Source organism: Bactrocera neohumeralis, chromosome 6 (genome assembly GCF_024586455.1).
Source record: "Bactrocera neohumeralis isolate Rockhampton chromosome 6, APGP_CSIRO_Bneo_wtdbg2-racon-allhic-juicebox.fasta_v2, whole genome shotgun sequence".
Classification (NCBI taxonomy): domain Eukaryota; kingdom Metazoa; phylum Arthropoda; class Insecta; order Diptera; family Tephritidae; genus Bactrocera; species Bactrocera neohumeralis.
The window spans coordinates 26,744,710-26,766,636 of NC_065923.1; the positions used below are offsets into that span (position 1 = coordinate 26,744,710).

The 21,927-nt window shown below is 32.9% G+C and overlaps 8 protein-coding genes across 12 annotated transcripts; 5 read left to right on the top strand and 3 right to left on the bottom strand.

Moving 5' to 3' along the window:
* The first annotated feature begins 89 nt into the window (after positions 1 to 89).
* Positions 90 to 2,187, top strand: LOC126762952 (uncharacterized). The gene has a single exon (XM_050480044.1). The coding sequence runs from the start codon at positions 129 to 131 to the stop codon at positions 2,181 to 2,183; it is 2,055 nt and encodes a 684-aa protein (XP_050336001.1). The 5' UTR covers positions 90 to 128; the 3' UTR covers positions 2,184 to 2,187.
* A 595-nt stretch (positions 2,188 to 2,782) lies between these two features.
* On the top strand, positions 2,783 to 4,082 carry LOC126762965 (selenocysteine insertion sequence-binding protein 2). The gene is made up of 3 exons (XM_050480072.1): positions 2,783 to 3,342; positions 3,526 to 3,746; positions 3,810 to 4,082. Exons 1-3 carry the CDS (start codon positions 2,789 to 2,791, stop codon positions 4,052 to 4,054), a joined length of 1,020 nt encoding a protein of 339 aa, XP_050336029.1. The 5' UTR covers positions 2,783 to 2,788; the 3' UTR covers positions 4,055 to 4,082.
* A 224-nt stretch (positions 4,083 to 4,306) lies between these two features.
* On the bottom strand, positions 4,307 to 6,336 carry LOC126762968 (bax inhibitor 1). The gene is made up of 4 exons (XM_050480076.1): positions 6,004 to 6,336; positions 5,170 to 5,623; positions 4,928 to 5,098; positions 4,307 to 4,466 (listed from the first exon to the last, which is right to left on the bottom strand). Exons 1-4 carry the CDS (start codon positions 6,078 to 6,080, stop codon positions 4,428 to 4,430), a joined length of 741 nt encoding a protein of 246 aa, XP_050336033.1. The 5' UTR covers positions 6,081 to 6,336; the 3' UTR covers positions 4,307 to 4,427.
* Positions 6,337 to 9,581: 3,245 nt separating this feature from the next.
* LOC126762953 (cleavage and polyadenylation specificity factor subunit 6) lies at positions 9,582 to 15,220 on the bottom strand. 4 transcript variants are annotated; one of them, XM_050480046.1, is made up of 9 exons: positions 14,897 to 15,219; positions 14,712 to 14,840; positions 14,411 to 14,653; positions 13,670 to 14,140; positions 12,148 to 12,315; positions 11,223 to 11,749; positions 10,749 to 11,042; positions 10,610 to 10,675; positions 9,582 to 10,511 (listed from the first exon to the last, which is right to left on the bottom strand). In XM_050480046.1, exons 2-9 carry the CDS (start codon positions 14,778 to 14,780, stop codon positions 10,298 to 10,300), a joined length of 2,052 nt encoding a protein of 683 aa, XP_050336003.1. In that variant the 5' UTR covers positions 14,781 to 14,840; positions 14,897 to 15,219; the 3' UTR covers positions 9,582 to 10,297. The 4 variants fall into 4 exon arrangements, with proteins under 4 accessions (XP_050336003.1, XP_050336005.1, XP_050336004.1 ...); XM_050480048.1 differs by having other exon boundaries at positions 9,582 to 10,508; positions 14,712 to 15,220; XM_050480047.1 differs by having other exon boundaries at positions 12,148 to 12,312; positions 14,712 to 15,218.
* A 370-nt stretch (positions 15,221 to 15,590) lies between these two features.
* LOC126762958 (protein ST7 homolog) lies at positions 15,591 to 17,844 on the top strand. 2 transcript variants are annotated; one of them, XM_050480063.1, is made up of 3 exons: positions 15,591 to 16,006; positions 16,072 to 16,362; positions 16,426 to 17,844. In XM_050480063.1, exons 1-3 carry the CDS (start codon positions 15,868 to 15,870, stop codon positions 17,559 to 17,561), a joined length of 1,566 nt encoding a protein of 521 aa, XP_050336020.1. In that variant the 5' UTR covers positions 15,591 to 15,867; the 3' UTR covers positions 17,562 to 17,844. The 2 variants fall into 2 exon arrangements, with proteins under 2 accessions (XP_050336020.1, XP_050336021.1); XM_050480064.1 differs by having other exon boundaries at positions 15,592 to 16,006; positions 16,429 to 17,844.
* A 960-nt stretch (positions 17,845 to 18,804) lies between these two features.
* On the top strand, positions 18,805 to 19,312 carry LOC126762975 (U6 snRNA-associated Sm-like protein LSm8). The gene has a single exon (XM_050480085.1). It carries the CDS (start codon positions 18,911 to 18,913, stop codon positions 19,199 to 19,201), a length of 291 nt encoding a protein of 96 aa, XP_050336042.1. The 5' UTR covers positions 18,805 to 18,910; the 3' UTR covers positions 19,202 to 19,312.
* On the bottom strand, positions 19,236 to 20,725 carry LOC126762963 (DNA polymerase delta subunit 2). The gene has a single exon (XM_050480070.1). It carries the CDS (start codon positions 20,594 to 20,596, stop codon positions 19,310 to 19,312), a length of 1,287 nt encoding a protein of 428 aa, XP_050336027.1. The 5' UTR covers positions 20,597 to 20,725; the 3' UTR covers positions 19,236 to 19,309.
* Positions 20,726 to 20,785: 60 nt separating this feature from the next.
* On the top strand, positions 20,786 to 21,736 carry LOC126762967 (39S ribosomal protein L46, mitochondrial). Its single transcript, XM_050480074.1, has one exon. The coding sequence runs from the start codon at positions 20,868 to 20,870 to the stop codon at positions 21,681 to 21,683; it is 816 nt and encodes a 271-aa protein (XP_050336031.1). The 5' UTR covers positions 20,786 to 20,867; the 3' UTR covers positions 21,684 to 21,736.
* Positions 21,737 to 21,927: the final 191 nt, after the last annotated feature.

The window sequence follows — 21,927 nt, forward strand, 5'->3', positions numbered from 1 at the left end:
TATGCTATGTTGGCTTTCTCTATTCCGGATTAAAAAAGGTTGGCAGCCCTATTTAACTAATTTCGATTGTGTTTGCCTCCATATTCATATCATAATCAATTACAGCTGTTTATATCCAATTAGAAAAGATGTTGATCTGGGGGAAAATATTTTCTTACGTGTTATTTATATTTGGCAGATTATTGTTTATTTCAATCGTAACTGCATCGCCTATTGAATGTCCAGGAGAAGCTGTTAATGAAATACGTCAACAAGCTGAACAATATGAGTTATCATTTCTTTTTTATCATGTATCGTGGAGCGATGATAGTCGAATAGCCCGAAAGGTATACGAACACATTGCACATTATTACCGGGAAAACATTTTTTTCGCTACCATCGATTGTTATCACCTTGCATGCAACTGCAGTAAAACGCACACGTCTGCGCTTGGCTCAGGAGCTCCAAACAAATGGCCAACTTTATTAGTACAATACGGTCAACGAATTCGTTTACAATATAACGGGGATTGGAGTTCAACAGCTCTTCATATCTTTATTGACAACCTGTTTCTACCTGTGGAAAGATTACATTCAAGGAGTGAATTAAAAGAAATGAGAATGGAAAGAGATGCTGTAGTATTGGGAGTTTTTCCTGATCTCTTCCAACCTGAGTTTCGGAAGTTTGTAAGTGCAGGCGTCAAATGGCTAGAAATTGATCCAGAGTCAAATTTTCGATTTGCCACAACATTTGGAACACCAATGGATATTATTATTGACAAAGTGAATAATAACAACCAAACACAATCACAAATTTTACTCATCACTAATAAAGATATAGAGCTGTTACCAAAAGATTGGAACGTTAGCAATATCGTTTCGTGGTTAAAATCTAAGGTGTTGCTGTCAGTTAATTCTTTGTACGGTTATAACTCACCAAAAAATATTGCAAGTCAGTTACGCTTGTCGCCCGTATTGGCTGTAATTGCGAACGACTATTTCTACGAATATATGTTTAACTTAACAAATCCTGAAATTTCCATTAAAGACGAATGTTCTCTAAACTATTTGCAACATGATCTGCTTGTTTTTGAAGAGCTTAATTATTTAAGATATGCGATGGACAAAATTAAAACATCAAACCCACGCACATGTATAGCTAAAGAATATGTTAACCTATGGAATTTACGATATTACTACGGCTTAAACGCTCACCTTAAGCGATTGATGTGCCAATTGAGTGATAACTGTGACAATGAAAATGGATTGGAATTCAATATTAAGCAACTTACAAAATGTTTACGAAGCAAAAAATTTAATTCGCCCAAAAGAAAAATAGCAGCCGCAAAATATTTAAAAAAATTTGTCGAAGCAAATTTGGTCGATTTCAGGTCGAACCAAAATCAATCATTATCTGTTGTTATTTTGGATGAAGTTAAGCACATGGATTTTTTTCAAACTTTGGGAATTAAGGAGACGAATGTAAAGAGCTTAGTAACAATGATAATAGCTGATCGCTTGAAAGAAAGTATTTTTTTGTCGCAAGATTTATTTGAATACGACAAGTTGGAAAACTTTGTACGGGGTTATTATAATAATAGCCTTACAGCGTATAAAACAAGTAGTTACTTTAAAATAAAAACAGAAATACCTCAAAACAAGGTTTTTATTGAAAACGTTAACAGTGAAATATTCATGAAAAAAATAGAGCAGTCCAATTTAACCACAATTTTACTGCTTTATTCGCCGTTATGTACATTCTCAGCACTTGTATCACAGGCACTTATACAATTATCAGCTCGTCTTGACGATTCGTCAGGCATTCAAATCGTACGTATAAATACATCGTTAGATGAGTTAAGTTGGGAGTTTAAAATTGATAAAACGCCCACCTTGATTGTGTTTCCCCGTGGACGTGCAACGGATTCTCGAGTATTTCCAATGCATTTAAAGGTGGATGTGCGAAATATATTTGGCTTTGTATTGGCTCAAATGGAACCCTTGGATCAATTGAAAGCTTTACTCAGCTATTGCAAACGCCAAAAACTACACTCACTTCAAATGAGAAAATGTTTGGAATACATAAAAACTATAGTTGAATATCAAAAATTCGACAATATAGGTAAACAGAAAATGGATGTAGAACAATTTGTTGAATGGAGCGATGTAAACTGGCAATTAAAAACTATATTCCCTCTATATTAAACATAAATTTTTTTATTTGATCTCAGGTCTGTAGAAGAAGTAGAATATATATTCATAAACTTACATTTCACACACATGAATATATGGATGTATATTTTTTTGACTTTGTATTAAACACAACTTATTTTTGAATTATTTACTCACAAAATTTACAATTTTTTACTAATTATGTCCCTGTTAATCATTCAGTATAACTGAGATCATTCGAAAACTCGCTTAAAACCTTTAAGATAATAATTAGCATTATGATCTAAACGCTCTTTTTTGTTAACCGGACAAAGTGGTATTTGACAATGAACTACTCGGCGTAATATTCACACTACTGCAAACAAAACAAAAATGACTTGATTTGTAAATTTTCGCAAATAATTTCATAAACACATCCATACTTTCCGGAATTAATCCATCCTTCCGTTCACATCGATAACGAATAAATGTAGTACAAACTACAAAAACAATAGCATCTATTATTGACAGTGAGAACACTTGGTAAACAATACAGCTGTGAAATTCAAAGTCTGTTTTTTTTTTTTATAAATCTCGTTGTACAAAATAAAATTTAATTGTTAAGAGTTCGTTTTAGTAAGAAAAAGTTGTAAACATATATGAAATACAATTTTAATGACATGGCCGCTCACTATAAAAGTACTTCCGACAAACTAAATGTTATTGACAGAAAAACCTTCGAAAATATAAAGCAGAACCAAGGTACTGAAAACGATGATCCCTTCTGTAAATTAAAAAATGCCAAATTTCGGAAAAAAAGCGCTGTGAAATGTGGTGGAGGTACAACCTTTAATTTACTCCATTTTCTTATTAAAACTTCTAAGGAAAGAAAAAAGGAAACAAAGTTAAAATACCGAACTGTTTGCAAATTTGGAAATCGTACGCATAAAACCGGGAAGCAACGAGGAAAGACTAGAGAAGGTGGTAAAAGAAAAAAGTATACCAAGTTGAAAAAAGCTATATTGAACTACAGGCAGCAGAAAATACACAATCAACAAAAACCTCAGTTAAAACCAGAATTACTACAGGAAACTGTGCATCTAATTGAATCTCTTTCTATTGATTCCAAAGAAATAGAAAAAGAGCCAGTTAGTAACGAATTGAAGCCTACACAAGAATATGTTAAAACCGCTCACTCGAGACGATTCAGAAGGTATAAATATATACTACAAACTTACCAATATTCATACTTTAAAATTAAAAAAATATTAATAAATTCTTGAACATTTAAAAATTATTTGCATTTCTTCTGCCACCTCAAGAATTGTTAAAGTAAGGGCTTTTCAAATCAAAGCTTCACATATATTTACTATCAACAAATAATTTATATTTTTAGTTATTGCGACAATTGCACAACTCTTCTATTGAAAAAACTTACTGAGCAACTACTCCGCGAACTTGATCGCTTTCAAAAACGTGCCGTCGCTCAAAATGCAATAAAGGCTCATGCTCATCGACGTTTCGTAGTAGGATTTCGTGAAGCCAATAACTTTTTACTTGTAAACAAAGTAAAATTGATAATCATTGCACCAGACTGTGAAAAATGTGATGGCGAAGGTTGAAACAATGCAAATATTGCCTATAATTTGTTCAAATAAATTTATTTTATTTCTATTATAGACGGACTGGATGAGAAGATTTGCAATATTAAGAAGCAGTGCCAACAGCAGAATATTCCATATCTTTTCTCACTAAGGCGTCGTGAATTGGCATATACATTGTTTAAGAAAGCCCCGGTTGGCTGTGTCGCGGTGCTTGATTTCGATGGAGCACGTGATATATTTCTAAAGTTGTTACAAGAGTTAGAAATAGCAAGAAAATCTTATGAAGATCTTGCAATTGTACGATCTGCTGAAATAAAATAAACAAATCTAAAAACTTGGGACTAAATAAGTACTTTTGCAATCAATTTCCTATATTTAATTCCATAATAACTTTTTAGTTTGATTAATTTTTTTCCAACTGCTTTTAATCAAACATTCACTACATTGTGAAATTTCAACAATTTTACATCCTATTAACTTTCAGACAATAAATTTCATTTTTTTTTAGAAAATAGAACAACTACACAATCTTCCGATGTATTTACGAAACATGGGATAAACAAACCAAAGTAATTAGTATTTGATTTGAAATATAATATAATATTAATGCTGAATTTTGGGTATAAGTTATTCATGAAAAGATATTTAACATATAAAATATTAATATTTGGACATTCCGCGAAGGTATTTTCAGTTAGTTCCGTTTACGACGCTCCTCACGTTTACGTTCCTCCTGTAAAAAAAAAAATAAATTATTGACTTACAAATATAAATATTTTCTTAAAAAAAAAAATAATTAAATAGTTTGAATACCGTAGGGTGATGTGATTAACTTTTGAAACAAATTTCTCATCATTGGATTTGCATATTACGTTTAGTTAGGAAACTTCAGTAACTAGCACGGCAATCAGAAATTTATGAGAGCAAATGATGCTTAAGCTGCAATATTTTTATTTTTTATAATTAGAAAATATTTTTCATAACCGAAATTTTGTACACGCAAATGAACTTTGATTACATCTGCTACTACAGTTCAAGATCAATCTAATTTGTGTAGTTAATATTCGAACACAGACGGAAATTAACAATTTAAAAATGTAAAAGAGCCAAACCCTATATAAGCATAAAATTTTAAGTAACAACAAACACCCGCAGATTCTACAAACACTTTCAACATTTGTGTAAATGTTTTACCTTTTGCGTTAGAATTATTAATAAACGTCTAAACATGCTTAAAACATCAAAGAACAAATCTAATGCATGTTGAACAACATCTCGATTTCCAGCCCGGCATTTTTCCACTATGTTTTGTGTATCGAAGACCACAAAGGCAGCCATTACAAATACGCCGACATAAAGTTGCGCCTGTAATTAAAAACAAAGTGATTTACAAAATTAATTTCAAAAAGTGTAATAAACTTAACTATTTTACTTACCAATTGTACAAAATATGATTGGAAAAACATATTGAAGAGGCTTAATATTGCCATAGTATTGATTACACTGACCAGCAATCCACCCAGGAAAAGATACTTTCCTCGTTCCGCTAGCAAAGCACCCAATGAAAGTGAAACGAAGGTTACCACAGTGCCTGTTAGCGCGGTTATTATTATCGATGGATTGATACTTATTATATATTGCATCAACGGTCCCAAAGTCTGTCCTGAACAAAAACCGAATGCCATCAACATGCTAAAGCGTGTATAGTAGTTTTTTCCATCATCTCTATAAAAATGTAGACCCAACACAAGCCCCAAGGAGGCCAGTGCTGCTATCAAACCAAGATTTATAACACCCCATAACTGTAACATCGCTCCTACCGCAGTACTAGCCGTTGCGGCTCCAAGTACCATGTACACTTTGGCCAAATGAGTACGCACATACGGTTCACTGCAATAAAATATGGTTTCATTCCTTTAATATGGGTTGAGGGATAAATATACATCTGCGATTCTTAATACTTATTTATTATGCATGTAGACATATATGTAAATGAAAATGACGTGGTCCAATGCAGATATTACAACCAACTCATATGTATAAATGGATATATGTGTATTCTGTTTAAATTACATATATATATTATCAAAAAATCAAATTCTTTAAAAATTTGGTGAATACAAAAAGTGGCCATTTCATAAAAACGCAAAACCTAAATTTATCAGTACATGTACTTATGTACACATTATATATAAATTCACCTGTACTTCGACCTAAGCAGAACAAACGAGTATATGATTTTGATAACACCAGATTTTACAGATACTCACTATTTATCACCCAATCCATTGATGAAACCCTGGACTCTGTCCTGGAAATTTGCATATGTTGCAGTCGAAGACGCCATTTCAAGGCAAAGTGGCTAACGTATTGCGAAATTTCTGTTGAGGATACGTGGGGTTTACCTCCGTGGAATTATTGTTGTTATTATAACTATAAATTTATTATTTTTTAGGTTTTGATTCTTTTCAATTATTTTGACAAAAAACTCTCTTTATATCTTGCTTTAATAAATTTTCAGTTTCAAAGTAATCACAAGTTTTCTCTGATGTATTACGACTCGTTACTTCTAGACGTTTTCGCGTTTCTTGTCAATAAATTTCTAATCATCTCCGAAACTCTTTACTTGCTTTTTATTGCAATCGCTTTGTACATTTTTCACCACAGGTTGGTGATGCCAGGCTCTTTGAAAATATTTTTATTTACACACGAATGAAATGTTTGCGTTAAGTATTATCCCATTAGAAGATATCAGATATTGTCAATTTATCTTATTTTATTTAAACAATATAATGTATAAAACAATACGCAATCGATGGAAATTAAAATTCGGTTACTACAGCAGAAAGAAAACTTAATATACCTACATATGTCCTATGCAGCTACCCTGACGGTAAATGATGATATCTACCAAACCGTTAATATTCGTCTTTCTTCGTTTTAGTCTATTAAATTTATATAATAAATACGTTGAGAATAGAAGAAAACACCAAAATAATAGTAATATATACAAAGTAAAACAAAATTAGAATATGATTGCGTTTATGTTTTACTTACTCTTCTGATTGTTCTGTTACTTGTACGTACATACATACATAATGCGTTTTCCCTACATAACATACGCATTATTGTTGTGCGATTTAATTTATTTCTGTTTTAAGTAAAATATACAATTTTATTTAAAAAAAACTGTACAAAGGATATATTGTAGCTTTAGAGCACACAAAATTATATTTAGAAGAAGGATTTACAATTATTTTATTTCAATTGTAAAATGAAAATTGTGTGTATTGAAATCATCTTACTGACTCCCTGAATATTTTTATTTAAACAATTTTGGTAGTGTTTAAAGAATATGGCCGACTTAAGACATTCGAAGGACTTTCATGTATAGTTTTAAGCCACTTTACAGAAGTTTATTGAACAACTTGTTTAGAATAAATACATAAAACAGTGTATTTAAAAACCACCCTATTTATGTATATATTACGTACGTCTGAATATGATTTATATTAAAAGACAAGGCACACGAGCATTGGTGGCCTAGCTCCAATGAGCTTAGTATTAATGAAAATGTCATTAATATATTCCTTAATTAACTATTTGTAAATATGTTGACACTTATAAAATAACTGCTATGCTATTATTAATAAATCTAATATTCGTAAAGTTGAAACAAAATAATAAAGAAAAATCTCTTTAACATCCTTCTTGTAAAAATAAAGTGCTTGAAATCTGCGTACGGTAAGTCTCATTAGGATTAATTTTAATATTTTCCATTTACATAATATTTGTATTTTGCATCAACTATTTTTAAATATGCTTTTCCTCTCCAACAAGAAATCGGTTTACACTTACCAGCGATTGCTCCACTTTTCCTGGCGGAAAAATTCATCTTTAACTTTTCTTTATTTTATTAATTAAATAAAATAATTTGCATCTATAAACAACGAACCTGACTGAAATTATTAACTTACTGACTTAGTGGATGGCTTTTTAGAGCACGAGCGTGATTTCTTGTTAGAGAGTGCACATACATACTAATTTACCACAAAGTTTTCACTGTTCATAACAATAGTTGATGGTTTATATAATTCAAATAGCTATTTAATACATTAGTTCAAATACAGAAAAACTGTAATTATTTTCTAAATATCACTTTAAATGTAAAATGGCAATGCAAAAATTTTTAACAGTTCAATTTGGATTAAAGTACATTAATGTACTTGTAATTGAGCAAAATTGGAATAGAAAAAAGCATAACAATATAAATGCATAAGTTATCGGATGATAACAAATTTGCAGTTGCAACATAACTACTCACAATTGTTTGATTATTATTTTGGTAACCGTTATAAAAATAAAATAGAGCTCAAACATCCGATAACTACAGCCTTACATACACCACTTATTCAATATGAATATTTCGAGTATTTTTACCTGCTTTTAATTAATCATATCAATACTTTATAATTAAAACAGTAATAATGCCATCATCACAGATGGTGTACATTTTTACCGTATTATATCACAGATTATACTAGTATATACAATGCATTTTGAAAAACTTCAAATCACAAAAATAAATATTGGAAATAAATAGTTCTCATTAAAAATTACTGACTTTTTTGGTTTTATGTAAGAAAGGTATCAATGCAATTAAAGCATATCATTATATGAAATTTATAGATTATATAATAATATATTATATATATATACGTATATGCATAATTAATTCAATTTTAGCAAAACTAAAAAAAAAAATAAAATATAATAAAAAATAATATTATTACACTACCACTTGCAGTGCTATTCTTAAGATTAGGATATGAAATTAGATGGAATACTATTATGCTGAGCAAAATTAAAAATTTCAGGGTTTGAATATATGTATGATTTACAATAATAAGTAAAATATACATATACATATGTATCTCAAAAATATATGTAGCATTAATGAATACTGGATAATGTTTTAAGAACAAATTAAAAAAAAAAAAACATTCAATAACTGGTAAACTTATACATTTCAAATTAAATGCTATCATAGTTCCTTTTGTTGTCTATTTTTACAAATTTCTTATTAAGTATCTATCGTAAGGCGATGGACAGTTTGAAGAAATAAAGAGAAAAAATAAAATTTGTCAATTACATTGCGCTAGCCACTTAATTTATAGTTTTGGCGTTAGTATATCTACACTTTCATCTATATTGAACATACTTAATAGGATCGAACCCGTAAAATCTTATTTACGATTGTCACAATAAAAAATTTGAAATCACGCTTAATTTCGCCCATAATTATTATACAAAGATTAAACACATTTCTCTTCCATTGAAGTGTACATAAGATGAAAATGTGATTAAGGAAAAAATTAAAACTCCTCTAAGCAACAAATTCGAAATTTACACAAGTGATTGAAAAAAAAAAATATATTGAACAAAGTTTTCGTTATGTCTAAGTCTAATGGTGTTACAAAGGAGTAATAAGTATAAAAACCATATACCGAAAATGTTAAACTTACAATTCTAGGTACTTTGAGATTGTCGAATACTAAGTATACCGTTGGGAGTAGAATTTATGAGAGGTTTTCTGTGTTAGTAATGTGTGTGCAAACAGAAGTTGTTACTATGTTTTAAGTTAGTATATGGATATAATACATACAATTGAAAATAAACATTGGAAACAATGTTGTAATAAGAAGAAAGTTAACAACAATAATTAATATGATAAAACAAAGAAATAATAAATAACAATTGTTATAGCCACGCACAAAACAATGGTGCATATAAATATAGGAATATTTATATAATTATAGGTATATCAGCATAAAAGACAATACAATAGTTTGCAATTTAACATTTTAAAATATTTTTTTTTATTAATAAATGGAAATATCAATATACAATCTTCTTCGGATGTGAACGCGCAGGATTAATGCCGCAAACACGAAAACCGGTTCTGCTGTCGCCGTTAGTTGTTACGATTTCACTTAATAAAACTTTAATTAGATGTCCTTCAAATAATTTATTCACTTTTCTTAATCTTTCCACACACACACAGGCTCATTAGTACTGGTTAGTTCCATATTTCCGTTATTGAATACTTCATTTACTTCTACAGCATAAATCTTGATTGAAGATGTGCATGTTGTATTTTAAAATTGATGATTTCCGACTTAAGAGTTTACATCTATGTATGTATGTATAGTTCTTCATCAAGACGATTCCACTGAATTAATTATGTTTTCCATCGAAGTCGTCTATGTTTAAACCGCATTTTGCGATTTCTTTAAAAATTATTTAATTTCAGCATGTTTAGATCATTTAAATCTATTTAATATAATGATAATCAATTGAAAGTGTTAATTTGCAAACGTATGTTTGCTATGGGGCCTGTCGTAAAAGTTGAATAATTGTTGATTATTTCTCTATGGTTTAAGCATTGCATACAATACAATAAATGTACCACTTTAAGTGTACCGTAGCATCTTTTCTTATTGTATAGATTTATTTATTTTGTTGCATGTGCTGGTTTAAATTTCTACGTGCTTCATTTTCTGCTCAGTGTCGCGAGCGATGCTCCTCACGTCGATCACGGTCCCTTTCCCGATCCCGGTCCCTGTCACGTTCTCGCTCACGTTCCCTGTCACGATCACGATCCCGATCTGATGAACGATAACGTTCCTCATAATAGCTGCGTTTTGATGGTACATCGCTGACAACTTCCGCAATTGCTTCTGGAGATTTTCGTGGTCGTGCAGAACGACTGGAGCTACTTTATTTTTGAACCAAGTGATATAAGAATATTAATTAACTTGTAACATTTATAAAAATAAGTTTTATAATTAATTTAGAAAATAATTTTCAAGTTACCTATCATCGCGGTAGTGATCTGGCACGGGGCGTTCACGTTCTCTGCTTCTGGAGCGCTCCCTGTATCTGAAATATACGTTTTGGTTTTTAAATAGTCTAATACCTTCAGCAAAGATTAGTTGTTTGTGTGTCAACTTACCCAGCCTCACGATCACGATCGCGCTCACGTTCCCGTTCACGTGAACGTTCTCTATAACGTGACGATGAACGCTCCCTGCGTTGTCTTGGTCGATGAGTGCGCTCACGAGATCGTGAACGTTCCCGCCGATTATAACTTTTCGTTTCAATACCATGCAAAGTATCTTGCAATGAACTGATCAAGATCTTACAACGCTCGTCATGAGCCACTTTCGACTGTTTTATGAGTGAAATAGCCGTGACCAATGTTTCAATCGCACTGGAATACTCCCCAGCAGCTGCATCTGAAACGGCTCTATAGAAAAAAAATATATAAAATATTTTTATAAAAAAGATTGTATGGTTTATATAAAGATTAAATGGTTTAATTTTCCTTATTAACACTCGAATCTATGTATGTATATATATGTATAAACAAAATTAGTAAGATCTAACGCGAGTTTGCAGTTTCATAATAAATTTACTGTTTTCGCACCTGGCTATAGCTGAACTGCTCACAGTACGGTTTCTGCTCATTATTTCCTCGAATTCCACTTCAGATAATTGGGGTCCGATTGCTTGGTCAGGGAATTGGCCTTGTGGTTTCGCCGGAGCTGGGCCCGGCCACGGTCCTCGTGGTGTACCTTGTTGGGCAAAATGTGGTGGGGGGCCATGTTGAGGTGGCATACCCATTCCTTGCGGAGGTGGTCCTGGTGGGCCATGTGGTGGACCACTCATGGGTGGTCCTCCTGGATGCTGAGGAGGACCACCTGGCTGAGCAAAGAATGCCGGATTTACGTGCGGCGCTGGACCACCGGGACCTCCATGGGGCCCTCCTGGCGGGCCGCCGGGGCCCATTTGAGGTGGCCCACCTGGTGGACCACGTGGTACACCTTGCATATGTGGTGGTCCCTGCGAAGGTCCTCCAGGTGGACCCTGCTGCGGAAAACCACCATGCATTGGAGGCCTATTCCAATCTGGACGTGGGCCACGGATGGGCATTCCCCCTGGTGGTCCCTGGAACTGTAATACAAATAACGTTTAAATATAACATTTATATATGCAAGTATATAAAAATAATTGAAATAAAAAGTTTACTAGACTAGGTACTAGATGTTTGTTATTTAATAAAAACTGCTTTTAGTAGTGTTAAGGTAAAGCGCACATACATAGGTCAACATTTTGAAGGCTGTTAGAACTTTATAAATGAATTTATCTGAATAATCTGAATGCTCTTTTAAAGAGTGTTTTTTTTAGTTACAAATGTTACTAAATACTATAAAAAATTTACCTATAAATAAACATGTAAAAGCAAAAATAAAATTAACTATGTGTATTGATAATTTCGAAATGGTGTGTTTCTACCTTAGAATAAAATCGTTATTGTTATACAGCAATGTTACAAATTTTATTTGGTTTACCATTTGTGGTCGCTGTGGTGGTCCATTTGGCGGTCCCACTCTTGGTCCATTTGGACGAGGCTGTCCTGTAGCTGTCCACTGACCTTGGTTTGGTGGATAGCGTGGCGGAGGACCGGGCAATGGTTGTTGTGGTCCCATGTGTCCACCTCCCTGATGCATTGGCGCCTGCTTGTATCGTTGTACAAACACAGTTTATGTGCATGACAGTTGAGTTGTTGTAAATGTTTTGCCATTAGCGGAATTTCATTGTTTAAAAATGAGTGAAAGAAGACGAATTATCACATCGAAAAGGTCCAATAAAAACATGGAATAAAACAATAATAGTAGCAATAATAACAAATGTAGGTATCTTTATAAGACTTTTACAGACGTAGTTCTTTTACAGCAATATTATATCGGATTTTAATCGCTTAAATCCAAGAAATTAAGTTTAGAGAAGTTAAATGAAAGTAACAGTTTAGAGTTGACCGAAGTGCTAAACCCTTTAAATATTTTCGGTATTTCTGTTTTCATAAAGAAACCCATTATTTTACCAAAAAACATGCACTTGTACTTAAAACAACATATGTATATGTATAAACAATATTTATGTACAGATCTATGGATAATTGACATATAATTGAAAAATATAATTAAAACAGTATTCAATATGATTTGGAGGCATTTAATACTGGTTGAATATTTTACTAATAACAAATCTTACAATGTACGTAGGTTAATATAAGAAGTATTTACAGTATAGGGGAATTATATATTTTCTTTTACCTACCAAAGTCAAATGAATACACATAGTTGATAAAACCAATATTTTTACTACCAAAGCCATATGCTTAAAATATGATACATTAGTTGGATAAATTAATTTTCTTAATGTATAAAATTCCAACCTTTAAAATATGAAGTTTTGAAAATAAATATGTTCTTAGAATATTTTGCGTAAAATAAAATAAATAGTAATTGTATAAGGACACTGATTTCATATTACAATGAAATATTGTATCAATTGAAACATTAATGTTATAAAAATATTTAACTACATTTTTGCTACAATGGGTTAACAGAAAATAAAATTTGTGTTCTGAATAGTTCAAATAATTTTGGATGAATTACGTACTATATATTTTGGAAATCAGAAAAGCCACGCCATGAACATTGGCATGTAAAAATTTTAAAACAGTAATACAAAAAGTAACAAATTTCTTTAGTTTTTAAATAATTTCTTAAGGCTGTACATATTTTCCCAGCCAAAGTATCATAAAGAGATATAAGAACTACTCTTATTGTGATTGCTTAAAAGATTAAAACCGATTAAATCAAGGATATAGCATACTTAAAAGACTATTTTTGAATTGGCATTCAGAACTACTCAGATAAACATGCCTAATTTAATTGGTTAGATGCAAATACCTCGTATAATAAACAATATATGCAACCAAGAAAAAAAAACATATTATAAGAAACTGGGAATAAACTGTTTAATTTCTTAATAACTTATAGTTAATAAAAAATAAATAGCACATACCTGCATGCGTGGAGGACCAGCATTTGGACCGACAGGTGGACCCTGTTGCATATGTTGGGGTCTATATTGACCTGGTGCCATATTGGGATTAATCATACGTGGAGGATGACCAGGAGGCACACCTTGTCCACCGGGATGTGGAGGCATTGGCCCACCCACTCCCATATTTGGTGGCGCCGGACCACGTGGAGGACCATTTTGCTGCGACGGTGGCACCGGTCGTGTTTTCTGCAAACTCTCGAACTGGTTTAGTGCCTGTTTCGTTGGATAGGTTACAACAGGTGCTTGGCCATGCAACTCTTTTTTAGGTAGACGTTCCAAAACTAGCCGCAAGCTGGCTTCAGATCCAAGCGATATAACACTAAATCCTTTCGATTGACCGTTAGCTCTATTTTCAAAAAATTTAACCTCTTGAAAATCTGTTACCCCAATTTCTCGCATAACATTAGCAATATCTTGGTCGGTTGTCCACTGTAACAGTATATATACAAAAAATTAAAGTTTTTATTTACCACCTTTGCCTTTAATTTAAATTATATATTTTTAATTTAAGTTATATAAAAATGAAGCTAATGGCGATTATAAATGTATTTTCAACGAAAACGAATATACATATGCCCCATAAGTGGCAATTCTTAAAGCAGTATATACCTCATTTCAATTTATATATATCAAGTTTTTTAGGATATGCATCATTATAAACTTGAAAAAAGAAATAACTTAAAGAAATTGCAAACATACCCATGTTAAATTGCCTACATACAGCTGATAACGGCGACCCATATGATTAGGAGTTAAACTACCACCTCCTTGATGGTAAAGACCATTTGAGCCACTACCATTAGCGGCTGAATCACCTCCAACTACTGGCGCAGCATTTTCAACTGCATTTGCAGATACTGTCACTCCGGCAGGGACAGATGATGGTTCTGTGGGACCACCTATATCATCATACAGATCTACGCCTTCTGCTGCAAATTCCTCCTGATATAAATAAAAATTAAACCTCGAACACAATGTATAAATCATATATTTTTCTCACTTGGTTCTGCGCGGCAAAATCTTTATCCAAATCTTCAGCATAAAGATCTAGCACAGCACCGTCAGCCATGGCCGATATTAACTAATTTCAATTTTTCCGAACAATTTAAACTGGCCTAATACCCAAAGCCTGAAGGAAATTTATTTATATTTCAATTTCGTTAACTTTTGTTAACAAATTTTCACCCTCCGTTACGAGCAGCATTCAATTAAATATTATGTATGTATATTAGAAACGGTACGCTCTTTTTATACCAACCACACCGGCGAAAACGTGAATTTTATCCACAAAATCTTACGCTTCTTTTTCACTTTTCTTCACTTTTTAGCAACATTTTTCCACACATGGTAATTTGCTAACTGTAACCATATACTTTTAACGCGAACTAATAATATAATTCACAATTTATACCTTTAAGAATTAAAATATTATAACTTCTCTGAATAACCCGCAGAAAAATATTTTTTCTCAATTCATACCGCAATCGAATAGAAAATGGTGCACGAAAGCTGTGGAAAAAAAGAAGCGTAAGAAATAATGGCGACACCTGAAGGTAATTCGTGCAGATTTGCAATTAAGTAGAGTTGCCTCATTTACTTTTCTTGTGTTAAATAAGTTAAGAAAATTGTTTGAATAAACTGAATGTTTAAAAAAACTAATAAATAATAATAAAGGTAATGATTATCTGAAATTAGTAAATAATTTTTGTTTATGTTTTCCTAACATTTAATTATTAAACATTCTGTTAAAACATTTCCAAAACTAAATCCTTCGAAATATCCCCAAACCCTCAATAATAAAATAAAATTGGGTATTTTCTGGCAGCAGATCTGCAACAACTCATATAATCCTCTATAAAATTGTAATAAATTTGCATTTGCAAACATCACATATAAAACATATTTACATATTTCCAAAAATTTTGGTTTAGCTTATTGGACAAAGTGGAGAAAGAAACCCTCACATAAAAATAAAACAAGCAAAATTTATAATTAAATTTTGAATAAAAGTGTACAGTTTTATTAACAAAATAATTATCAAAAGCTGGGTATTTGTAACTAAATATTACTGTTGTCATTGCGTCCCAAAGAAGAAAGTATACATTTGCCGAAAAACTTTATAACGGTGGGAGAAGGAAAAAGAGCATATAAGAAGAATGTGGGACTCCTCGGTGTTCCTAAGCACACTAACACCGAAGTTTTATGTGGCTTTGACCGGAACATCGAGTCTTATTTCCGGATTAATTTTAATTTTCGAATGGTGGTATTTTCGTAAATATGGTACATCTTTCATAGGTAAAACAGTAATTTTTATACATCCTCAATTTAATAATAATAATATTTAAAATTATTATGTAAAGAACAAGTCTCTATAAACCACATTAGTCCATGGATAAATGGTAGCGATGCACAGGCTGAAGCTAATGGGAATGGAAATAATGGTAATGCAAATGGAACACCAGGAAGTTCTAATAATCAGACAGCTGGTTCAAGCCAGCAAATGCCAGAGTGCAAAGTCTGGCGCAATCCTTTGAACTTGTATCGAGGAGCAGAATATCAACGCTTTTTTTGGGCAACTAACAAAGAGCCTCTAACTTATTATGACATGAATCTGAGCGCACAAGACCATCAAACATTCTTTACATGCGAAGGTAATTAATTACATATCAATATATAATACTAATGTACACTAATTTTAAAAATATTCCTTAAAGTAGGAGATGCGAGGAAAGAGGAATATGAAATAATGCAAACAGCTTGGCGAGAACGTAACCCAGTTCAAAGAATAAAAGCCGCTCATAATGCGCTTGAAATTAATCCAGAATGCGCGCCCGCTTACATACTTTTAGCAGAAGAAGAAGCCACAACTATTTTGGAAGCAGAAAAAATATTAAAAACAGCATTGAAGGTAGCAGAAATAAATTACCGGAGATCACAGGCTACACAACATCAAGGACCTATAGCCGAAGCTGCACATCGCCGTGATACAAATGTACTAATCTATATTAAACGACGACTGGCAATGTGTGCACGGAAGCTAGGAAAATTAAAAGAGGCAGCCAAAATATTTCGTGATCTCAGCAAAGAAATTCCATCTATCATGAATGTACTAAACGTGCATGAAAATCTCATAGAGACGCTGCTTGAGATGCAAGCTTATGCCGACTGTCAGGCAGTTTTGGCCAAATATGATGATATTTCTTTACCTAAATCGGCAACAATTTGTTACACAGCAGCGTTATTAAAAGCTCGTTCGGTAGCAGATAAATTCTCGCCCGATATAGCATCAAAGCGCGGTCTTAATACCATTGAAATGAGCGCCGTCGAAGCAATTCATCGAGCCGTTGAATTTAACCCGCATGTACCAAAATATTTATTGGAAACAAAACCTCTTATTTTGCCACCAGAACACATATTAAAACGTGGCGACTCAGAAGCGCTTGCTTATTCTTTTTTCCATTTAAAGCATTGGAAAAATGTGGAAGGAGCAATAAATTTACTTCATTGCACATGGGAAGGTACATTTCGTATGTTACCATATCCGTTAGAGAGGGGCCATTTATTCTATCCATATCCAACATGTACAGAATGTGCTGATCGTGAATTACTGCCAGCCTTTCACGAGGTGTCAGTTTATCCCAAAAAAGAATTGCCATTCTTTATTTTATTTACAGCAGGACTTTGCTCTTTCACAGCACTTTTAGCTTTGCTTACACATCAGTATCCTGAGCCGATGGGAGCGCTTGCACAAAATGTTCTTCTTTATATCTCCTACCCATTTCAAATATTAAAAGAGCGCATTGAAGCATTATGGCCATGTAACTTTCTTCATCAGCTGACTCGAGTTTAAAATTGTTGTTCATAAAATGGTAACGTAATTTAATAATTTAAGACACATTAACAAGTTGGTGAAAGCATCAAGATGTCGGACCGACACTTAACTTGAGTTTTTTTTTAAGATTGCTCGATACTAATTTAAGTTGTTTTGTATGATTTGATTTTTTGATTTTATTTATTCAAATAATATTTACCAATTGGTTGCTTAAAGCAATTACTTACATACATATATGAAAGTGTTAAATTCAGAAAATGAATTAGCAATCTCAAGTCAATATAAAGTTATTAAAAGCAAACTTGCAGTGGATTTAATTTTGGCATATTTTGCTTCCTTCATTGTGGAGGTACATTTTGAATATTTTGCATGCGATAATTTTCAGTACTTACATATACATACAGATGTATATCATTAGGAAACAATGCAGACTCATTAAGCACTTTGTGGAATTTATCTTGTTTGAAATTCTAAAGAACTCTTATTTAAAGAAAAAAGGAAATTTTTAATAAATATTGTGTATGTATACAAAAGAACAAAGTTATTTCGCGATAATAAGGTAATATAATTACAATTTCAACTATTTTTAAATTAATTGTGCTTGATAAATAAACATTACTTGAACGTTGCCAAATTGAATAAGATGCACCACAAACATCACATATTTGTAAGTGATATAATCTCGTAATGCTAAGGATTTTATCCCACCAAAGGCTGTTTTTTCGGAAATCTAACCCCGTTTGAATCGGTAAGTTTTAGATTCGGGTTTTTACCACTGGAGCAACTCCTTGCAGCAGGTTTGGTCCGTAGACTCCTGAATGGTGCTGGCATTGAGTCCCACCCGGGCTAGTAACCCATATGGTCCATAGTAGCTTAAACAGGCATTATGACTCCCATTCTGATAAACAATAGCGTGCGTATATTTATGAATGTTTGTATTTTTATCATATTTGTGTAAATGCGCGTAAATAAGGGAACATTTAATAAACATATGTACATACATACATACTTTCTATAAAAAGAAATTGTTTGCAATTTGTTAAGGATAGTCAACTAAATAAATAAATTTAAATAATTATAATGTATCGGATATTGGTAATATACATATACGTTAAACTGTCAAATATGAGGAAAGTTTTAAATGTATACGACTTTATACTGTAAATATAGAATCGGTAGAATCGGGATGAGTCCCGGTTAAGTAGACTTCACTGTCATGGGAACAGAATAATAGCAATGTAGCCATTTATTGTGATCTTGTTCTAAAGAACAAGATAAGAACAAGCACGAATACAAAAGTGAAATCTTGTTTATATTTTACTTAACCGAAACTGTTGACAATATTCGAGTGAAATTAACATCTTAAAATGGCAACAGGGTTGGAGGCCTACATAAATCATACGGTGTCTATAATTACCGCAGATGGACGAAACTTTATTGGCACACTAAAAGGGTTCGATCAAACTATAAATGTCATCCTCGACGAGTCGCATGAGCGAGTCTTCTCTACCACATCTGGTATCGAACAAATTGTTTTGGGACTACATATTATTCGTGGTGATAACATAGCTGTAATTGGTCTTATAGATGACCAAATTGATTCTCGACTTGACTTGGGTAACATACGTGGGGAACCATTGGGTCCAGTAGTGCATTAAGGTTTCTTATCTATTACAACAATAAAACAACTAATCCCAATTAAATAATAAATCTTTTATTATTTTCATATTTTGATAATCAATAAATTACTTTGTTGATTAACTTTATTATTTATTTGTCTTAAATTTTATTTCTTTGCAATCCATAGTATCCAAGTCGACTACAGCAATGCTTTGTGTTTTCGAAAAGTTCGGTACACAGATTAATCTTGTAGTTTGTTTCTTTGAACCTTTATGTATATCAGTTTCAAATACGTCACAATTTCCGGCGAAATACACGTGAGGACATTCTTGCAAAATAAGAGGATCTGTGTCAACATATGGGTAACACGCAAGGGTGTCCGGTGCTGTTGGTGCTAAATGCCCCCAAATCAAAGTACTTCGTAGCGCTTCTAAAGGCTTCTCGATCATTGTACATCTAAGTAAGTCATTTATATTCTGTCCAGAACATCCCACAAATTGAGTATTATCTAATGAAAAAGCATACGGGTTAGGAACACTTCGAAAAGATGTACTCTTAGAAGCCTTGGGGAACATAAATTGATGGAACGGTTGTTGAGGAAGCATGAAGTTGGCTGGATCAAGTGCTCCTGGCATTATGTCAATTGATACACTTTTCGACCAAGAAGCAAACCAACCGTCAAGAGCACATATTGCTTCTACTGCTCCATTATTATCGTTGTTGCGAGGTTGCAAAGATGCAGTTTGAGATTCTTCTGTTGCCTTTCCAACGGAATTTCCAGCCACAATTACGCGAACTATTTGGGAATTTTGTTTTCCAAACACGTTACCACATAACCAATGTTGAAATAAGTTAAGTTCGTCGATATAGTCATCTGCTTCTATACAATTAATACCGGATAAAAGAACCAGTTTTCGATTATAGCCTTTATTGGACAAAGGCTTTTGGGGACCGGCTTCATAATATAGTATTTCTTCAACATCGAATCTCCCATCTTCCTCAATGCTTCCCAAAACAGCACAAACTATACCGGATGACATAAAGCGACCATCTACTTTACCATACAAACGCACTCGTTGAAGTTCATCCTCAAGAATTAACTTATCTTCAAGGTCTGCATAATGTTCACGAGGTGGCTGCGGAGCGAGTTGGTTCTCCTCAGAAATTTCACGTAATATACTTGGTTTATGAGCTTGATGTTTGTAAATTGTACCAATAATAATGCAAGTTTCTGTTTGCTCCTCACGCAAATCGCAAAGTTTCTTTACAGCATAATTGTTGCTCCAATGTTCTTCCGCTAGTGGTAAAAGGAGCGATGTCATTTCCCTTAATCGATGAGCATAAAAGTGTGAGTATTGTTTGTGGTAATCGAATGTGGTAAGCCGAAATTTGTTGGATAAGTCCTTATACTCAGATTTACTTCGAGATAGCATTGTAACGCTTTAAAAACTATTGTATGTATATTTTTCGCAAAATAATGTAGCAACTTCACAGCGGAATATACAAAAAACACAATTCGTTGTTGTTTATAACAAATTAACCGGGAAATTGTATTCTTCTTCTTTTATTAAATTAACAATTCACAGTTTTCTTACACAGCTGAAAACAGCTGCTCAGTAATCACATAAAAAGGTTAAATATTTGGATTGCGACCTGTGATTGGGTTATGTCAGTTTTTATAATAACTAATTTAATAAAATAAAAATGTATCGAAAAATTGTTACGAATCTTGTGAAGTTTGTTCCGAAAAGAAATGGGAACATGATAATGCGACCAATGTCAGCAAAGTCAGTGGAATCTAAATCAATTGAAAACTGGGATTTGTATGCATCTGTCCTTGTGGAACGTCTGCCCATCGTATCAAAAAGTTTCAACGCCATTGAACGTGAATTCCAGGAGCAACTATGGCGAGTAGAGTTCGAGAACAGTTTACAGTCTGATCATGAACTTAAACATCAACGAGATTTAATACAAAGTGAACTAATCAAAAAAGGAAAAATGGAAGTGGACCTAGACGACAGCGCTTCCAAGCAAACAGCACAAGATTTAAAAGATGCCTACTCAGAAGAGTTAAAAAGTTTTCAATTTGCTTTACGGTCTACCGCCGACGATGCAACTAACAAAACGAATTCAACAAATCGATGCTTAGAAGATACTTTGTATCTGGTTATCGAGGAATCATTAAGCAAGCAAGCGGTGAAAATGTTACCTCAAGGTCCACGACTTGATGGTGAGACCATGCGTCAGGCGGCAGAACGAGTGCTACGTGAGAAATGTGGCACTCAATTGGAGGTTACTTTTTATGGAAACGCACCATGCGGATTTTACAAATATAAATATCCGAAAGAAGTGCGTAAAAGTAGTGTCGGAGCCAAAGTTTTCTTTTACCGAGCATCCCTACTTGGCGGTAATGTCGATACAGCAACTGCGAAAAAATTTGAATGGCTGACAAGGCCAGCTTTGGAGGAACAACTTCAAAAATCTGAATATTCAGAAAGTATACAAAAATTTTTGTTATAGAATAAATGTACATAAGTACCCAAAACATGTTAATAAATCCTCGTTAAAATCAATTTAGTCGTTTTTTGATAAATAATGTATATGTATTAAAATAATTGACTGCGACATACATATGTAATTGGAATCACGAATGTCGATCTGAACCCAAACTTGAAACTCGTACAAGTGAATTGTCAGTCCCTAGCAGTTCCCTCTTTAACAAGTCAAAACTAGGCTCAATAGAATTGTTTTCAAAAATTTCAAG